The sequence below is a fragment of the Onthophagus taurus genome, chromosome 10, assembly GCF_036711975.1.
Source record: "Onthophagus taurus isolate NC chromosome 10, IU_Otau_3.0, whole genome shotgun sequence".
Classification (NCBI taxonomy): domain Eukaryota; kingdom Metazoa; phylum Arthropoda; class Insecta; order Coleoptera; family Scarabaeidae; genus Onthophagus; species Onthophagus taurus.
In genome coordinates this window covers 1,371,649-1,377,648 of record NC_091975.1, presented here as the reverse complement: position 1 = coordinate 1,377,648, position 6,000 = coordinate 1,371,649, and the positions used below count along the sequence as shown (strand labels likewise).

Below are 6,000 nucleotides of genomic sequence, written 5' to 3'. Positions count from 1 at the left end.
CTTGAATTAGTTATTATTAATTTATAATTACATTTTTAATTACAAAACATTACTTCTTGTAGTAAGCCAAGCTCCAATGCGTGGAACATTTCTTGTACCCCATTGCACGTTTGATGAAGTGTTATTTATAGCTGTTTCAAATAATTCAGCTGCATCGGAAAGAGTTGAAAACTCACGGAACTAAAAAAAGAAATAATGAATCAACTTGAAAAATTGAATCTAAATTATTATTTACATCTTGTAATTGAGCTTCTGTTGTAAACCGATTCGCTAATGAATTAACAATAGATCTAAATTGACTTTCAGAAAATCTCGCCCTAAATAAACCGTAATTTTGTTTAAAATATGAATAAAAGTATTCAAGTCCAATAGATCCAGCTCCATGAATCGCGTTTAAAGCCGGCAAACGATCTTGTGATAAAATCGTGCTATTCTCCGCCAAAATAATGTTTAAATAATTTTCCAAAACTTCCTCATTTTCGGCACAACCCAAAGCCGGTATCATTCTTTCGCGAACTTGAAGTTCAGAAGTTAAGTATAGGTTGTAAAGGAAATCGAAATCCCCTTGGTTTCCAACTCTAAGTGCAGAACAAGCATAAACCGTTTGAACATTTGGAGGAACCAAAACTCCATTATCTCTCCAATTACGAATTTCCGTCAAGGAATGGAATCGACACGAAAGATGTCCGTGTCTACATATCCAATGCAAAAGTTGTGGACGCAATAACTTTACTAAATGACTATCATTGGAATTTTCGCTCAATCCAACCGTGTTAAAAGCGGTGCTTAAAACGCCTTGGAAATAATTCTAAAAAACGATTAACTTAATAATTATAAAATTTCGAATTCATTTTCTTACCCTGTATTGCGTTAAAAATGCACTATTTTGCATGTAAATATCCAAGAAAGAAAGTGTTTGGAAATACGGCCATAAAGGAATAAAATCTGTTTCCCTTATTAAATATAAACTCAAATCTAAAGGAATGAAATAATCTATAACACCAAATCGAGCCAAAGTGAATGAATCGTCGATTAATTGGGCACGATTATTTCGATGAATCAAGTCGAAGTCAACTGTATTTAGATAACTGATGATCAAATACCAATTAGTAATGTCGTAATTAACTCTGAAATATCCCGATTGTTGGTTATTTACAATTAACCATTCATTTGATGAGATATCGAGTGATTCTGAATCAAATCGATCGAGAAGCCAGGTTAGTGGTTCTGTATTGGCGAAATTTAAGAAGGATGTGGTTGAATAACTTATTGGGATGCTCCAAATTGATGGATCGTCGACGTTTGTTTCGAGAAATCTTCGTTGTTCAAAATTAACATTACCGGTGGCATAATTTCTGCTAATAGTAAGTAAAGGATAACCAGCGTTTAATTCCCACGTTAACATTACTGATGATACATTTTCGTATTGTGGTAAATAAGAAATCCCGCTGGAATCAACAGCTTCTTGCCAAAACCGATATAAATCTTCAGAAATAGCTGTGGTGTATTGGCTAAAAATATATAAAAAAATTAGTGTAGGAAGTGAATAAAAAAGTAATTTTTTTACAGCGTCTCTAAGTAATTTGTTAACCCCAGTCGAAAAACGGGAGTTGTTAAAATTTGTTCCACCATTCTTATAACTGACGCAGCTTTTGGATAAACAACAAAATTAAACATGCTCATGACTTCAGCTGGTGTGCTAACACTGCTTATTTCTCGGCGCATCGGGGTTGTATTCATCGCACTATCTTGTCTTAAAGCATTTTGAGTATGTCTTATAGCAAATTGTGCATCCATTTCCATTCCAGGTTCAACCTAAAACTTATTTTTTTAATTCTTGTTTATTATCATAAAAAATGTTTTAATACCGTATCAATTGCCGGTCCAAAATAATCGAAATAACTTGCAAAACCTTCGCTAACCCATAAAACATTCCACCAATCTGGTGTTACCAGATTTCCAAACCATTTGTGACCATATTCGTGAGCCATAATTAAAATTATGTTTTGTTTACCTTGGCTCGATGTCAAACCTTCTTTGTAGAGTAATAATGATTCCCTAAAAAATAGATAATATTAATTCGTCTTTCAAATTTATTTTCAATTTACCTATAAGTCACCAGTCCCCAATTTTCCATAGCTCCAGCCCAAAAATAATCATCTGGTATCCCAACTTGATCCATTTTAGGCCAACTATAATCAACATTAACGATGTCCTCAATTCCATAAAGTAAAGGTTTACTTTGAGATAAAGCATAACTTCCACGACCTTCGTTAATAAATTGTGGTCTGCCCAAAACTCTATGACTCCCATCTTGTACGTACTTAAAATCAGCAACAACGATGGCCACCAAATACGTTGACATCACGTTATGGGATTGTTGAAAAAAGTCAACTACACTAACATCATTGACTTCCCTAAATCAAATAAGATTAATTTTTTTTAAATACTTTGTTGAATAATTTACTCTGAATAACTCAATTCGGTGTTTGTAATACTTATATAATCGTGTGGTCTCATAATGGTAAACTTAAAGAAAGCTTTTATGGCGGGTTCATCAAAACACGGAAACGCTCTTCTAGCTGCTGTGGGTTGAAATTGTGTTGTTGCCAATTTTCGCACTTCACCGTCTTCATTGGTGTATTTAGCCAAATAAAATCCTTCATGATCGACGTGTAAAATCCCTTCGAATTGGTAAATCATACAAGTGCAAACATCCCCTGATTCAAGAGTAACTGGAAGATTAATTATAAAAAATTGTCGATCATCTTCAGAAAATTCAATGGAAGTTGGATAAAAATCCCCAGCTTTTGCACAACTAAAATTAATATTTTCCAAATAAATTTTTAGATCTCTTGAATGTAACGTAATTGAGCTGGTTGCTTCTAAAATATTAATATAGATGACTACGTTTCCGGCGAAAGTATCAGTTTCAAAGTTTGGAACCAACAAAACTTCGTATTGAATTGGAGCAACATTCCTCGGTAACCTATAATCTTCTGGATTTAAATCTTTAGTTGCGTTCGAAGCGGAAGAACAAGAAATAAAAGAAGAGACTAAAAACACACTTATAATTATTGCGATTTTCATGGTGCAACCGAATTAATTCAACTTGACCAACGGAAAGGTTGGCGTACTTCTAAAACTTTTGTACTTTTCCTTTTAAATTTATAAAAAAAGATAAAAATGAAATTGAAGTGTTTTTTTGGATGATAGCAAAAGTACTTATTAATCACAAAAAAACGATCTTTGATTTTCTTTTTATATAATGGAAGACGTAATCAGATCACCTTGCAGATATACTAAAGGTAAACCAAATTAATGCATATAAATTAGATAGATCCAAAAGAATCATATCTACTAAGATTATTATAACTAAGAAATTATTATAAGTATTATTTCACGGCCGGTGTGAATTAAACTAAAATTAGAACTAAAACTAGAACTAACACTAGAAACTTTCGTACGAAGGCCGTGAAAGCCTTCGTACTTATATTATTAACCTTTATGGGGAGGATATCAACAAACAAATCAAGGATTTGGATAACTCACGAATTAGACAACGCAAGCTGTTGAGCAGTTTGGCCTTTCTACGAAGATGCAGAGAGAAGAAAGTAACGCCAACCTTCTTGAAGGTGAAGCACCACATCGACTCCGCTGCAGCACGTAGAATTTTGATTAGCACTGCTACGAGAAAGAATCCACAAGACCTTCAATGATCTACAAAAAATAAGTGAGAAGTTACTACGACTCCACCTCTCACTTTCCAATTGTATATCCGGAGAAGACTGGGACAAAGTGGACAGACTAACAATGGAGAAGGCTAATCGCGAATTTCAGAAGACCCGTGCCACACACATCAAGAAGTTTGAATCTCTGGAACGCCGGTCGCAAAAGAAGAAAAGTAATAGTTTACCAGTAGAAACAATCGTCATTAACAGATCGAATGTCCCACTATCGAAAGACGAAACCTTTGTGCGAAACTATGCAATCGCCCCGAAGAAGGTCCCAAAGGAGGATGCCTGCACTGAAAGCCGAAGAGATCCGACAAGAAGTTGCGAGAGTATTGAAGTCAGCAAAACCACCAAAATCCAACTTGACGGTTGGTGAAAAGAAGGCACTCCGATCTATAAAAGAAAAGTCAGAAATCGTCGTGTTACCAGCAGACAAGGGGAATGCCACCGTTGTTATGGACAGGAAAGAATACGACGACAAAATGATGAACCTACTGGATCCAGCCACTTACAGGAAGATTAAGAAGGACCCCACAGACAAAATCGTAAGAAAAATGAAGGAACTGATAAAAACCACAGGAATTCCAGCAGAACAGCAGAAAGGTTTGTTTAATCTACGGACTACCGAAGATTCACAAACCAGACGTCCCCCTCCGCCCTATCGTCAGCGCCATCAACTCCCCAACATACCAGCTGGCCAAACATCTTGCAAAGATTCTGTCTCCCTTTACAGGTAACACGGAATCGTATGTCAGGGATTCTACACATTTTGTGGAATCGGTAAAAGGTGTAAAGCTGGAGGCTGGGGATATGTTGGTAAGTTTCGATGTGGAATCCCTTTTTACTAGGGTACCAGTTAAGGATGCTGTAGAGGGTCTTCGCCGAAAACTCATTCCGGAGGGTTTACCAGAATACGTGCCAGATCTGGTGGAGTATTGCTTATCGTCGACGTATTTCAGCTGGAAAGGAGAATTTTACGAGCAGTTCGAAGGGGCAGCCATGGGATCTCCACTATCGCCAGTTATAGCTAATTTTTACATGGAATTATTCGAAGAGGACGCTTTGAAGAAGAGCCAAAACTATGGCTACGATATGTGGATAACACGTTTGTGATATGGCAACATGGTCAAAAATGGCTCCAAGAGTTCTTGGATCACTTGATATGATTAAGTTCACCATGGAAACAGAAACTGCCAAAAAACTACCTTTCCTAGATGTATTGGTCACCAGGACGACAAATGGAGATATAGAACTTGGTGTATACCGAAAGAAGACCCATACCAACAGGTATTTACAGGCATGTTCACATCATCATCCCCAACAGAAGAGGTCCGTGATCCGTTATTTCAGCGAGCAGCGAGACTATGTGAAGGAGAGAACTTGAAGAAGGAGCAACACTTTCTACGAGGCGTGCTGCAAAAGAATGGATACACTTCGAGGGACATCAACCAGGCCATCAAGCAGCGAATGCAGAAAGAGGACAAGGTAAGTACAAAACCACTTGGATTTATCTGTCTTCCCTATGTTTCATGTGTAACGGAACGAATTGCTAGGCACCTCAAGAAGAACGACATCGTAGTGCGGTACGGCACGGTCAGCAAAATTAGCCAAAGACAAACTAACTCCATTAAAAGGAGCGGGAGTCTATCGACTATCGTGTAGTTGTGGGAAAGTTTATGTTGGCCAAATTGGACGCAACGTCGAGTGCCGCATGAAGGAGCATGAGAGGGATGTAAGGCTGAAGAAGATCCAGCAGTCGGCGGTTGCGGAACATTGCCATGCAGAGGGGCACCGAATAGACTACGAACAAACAAAGGTGCTGGCTAGGGATACTACCAAAGACTGACAAGAGAAGCCATAGAGATCCACCGACATAAAAATAACGTTAACAGAGAGGATGGCTGGGAGCTTAGCAGAACATGGAAGATGGTGGTGAACACGAAGACCTCGTCCCGCCTCACATCGGACGCGACGCAATTAGTTATTAATTAGCTTGTAATTAGCGTTAACTGATTATTAATTAGTTTTTCCGACTTATATATAGTTACCGATTTTTGATCTCGTCACTTCGAACCAGTTTCTGAAGAAGGTTGCAACATGGCATCCGAAACGTCAAACCTTTTATTAAAAGACGCACGGCAAAACCCGAAAGTTTCTAGTTTTAGTTTAAGAAATTATTACTTTTTATTTTATGACATCTCAATTATTTTTTGAGATAGGATAAAACTATTAAATATGCAACCTTAATCAAAATGTTGTAACTACC

The 6,000-nt window shown here is 37.2% G+C and overlaps 1 protein-coding gene and 1 long non-coding RNA gene across 2 annotated transcripts; one reads left to right on the top strand and one right to left on the bottom strand.

Moving 5' to 3' along the window:
- LOC111413622 (aminopeptidase N-like) lies at window positions 1-3,230 on the bottom strand. Its single transcript, XM_023044656.2, has 7 exons — window positions 2,468-3,230; window positions 2,109-2,417; window positions 1,869-2,058; window positions 1,568-1,815; window positions 860-1,511; window positions 236-808; window positions 1-180 (listed from the first exon to the last, which is right to left on the bottom strand). The coding sequence occupies exons 1-7, from the start codon at window positions 3,088-3,090 to the stop codon at window positions 40-42; spliced, it is 2,736 nt and encodes a 911-aa protein (XP_022900424.2). The 5' UTR covers window positions 3,091-3,230; the 3' UTR covers window positions 1-39.
- LOC139431563 (uncharacterized) lies at window positions 2,860-5,885 on the top strand. The gene is made up of 2 exons (XR_011641647.1): window positions 2,860-5,021; window positions 5,085-5,885. It is a non-coding gene; the product is annotated as an uncharacterized lncRNA (long non-coding RNA).
- Window positions 5,886-6,000: the final 115 nt, after the last annotated feature.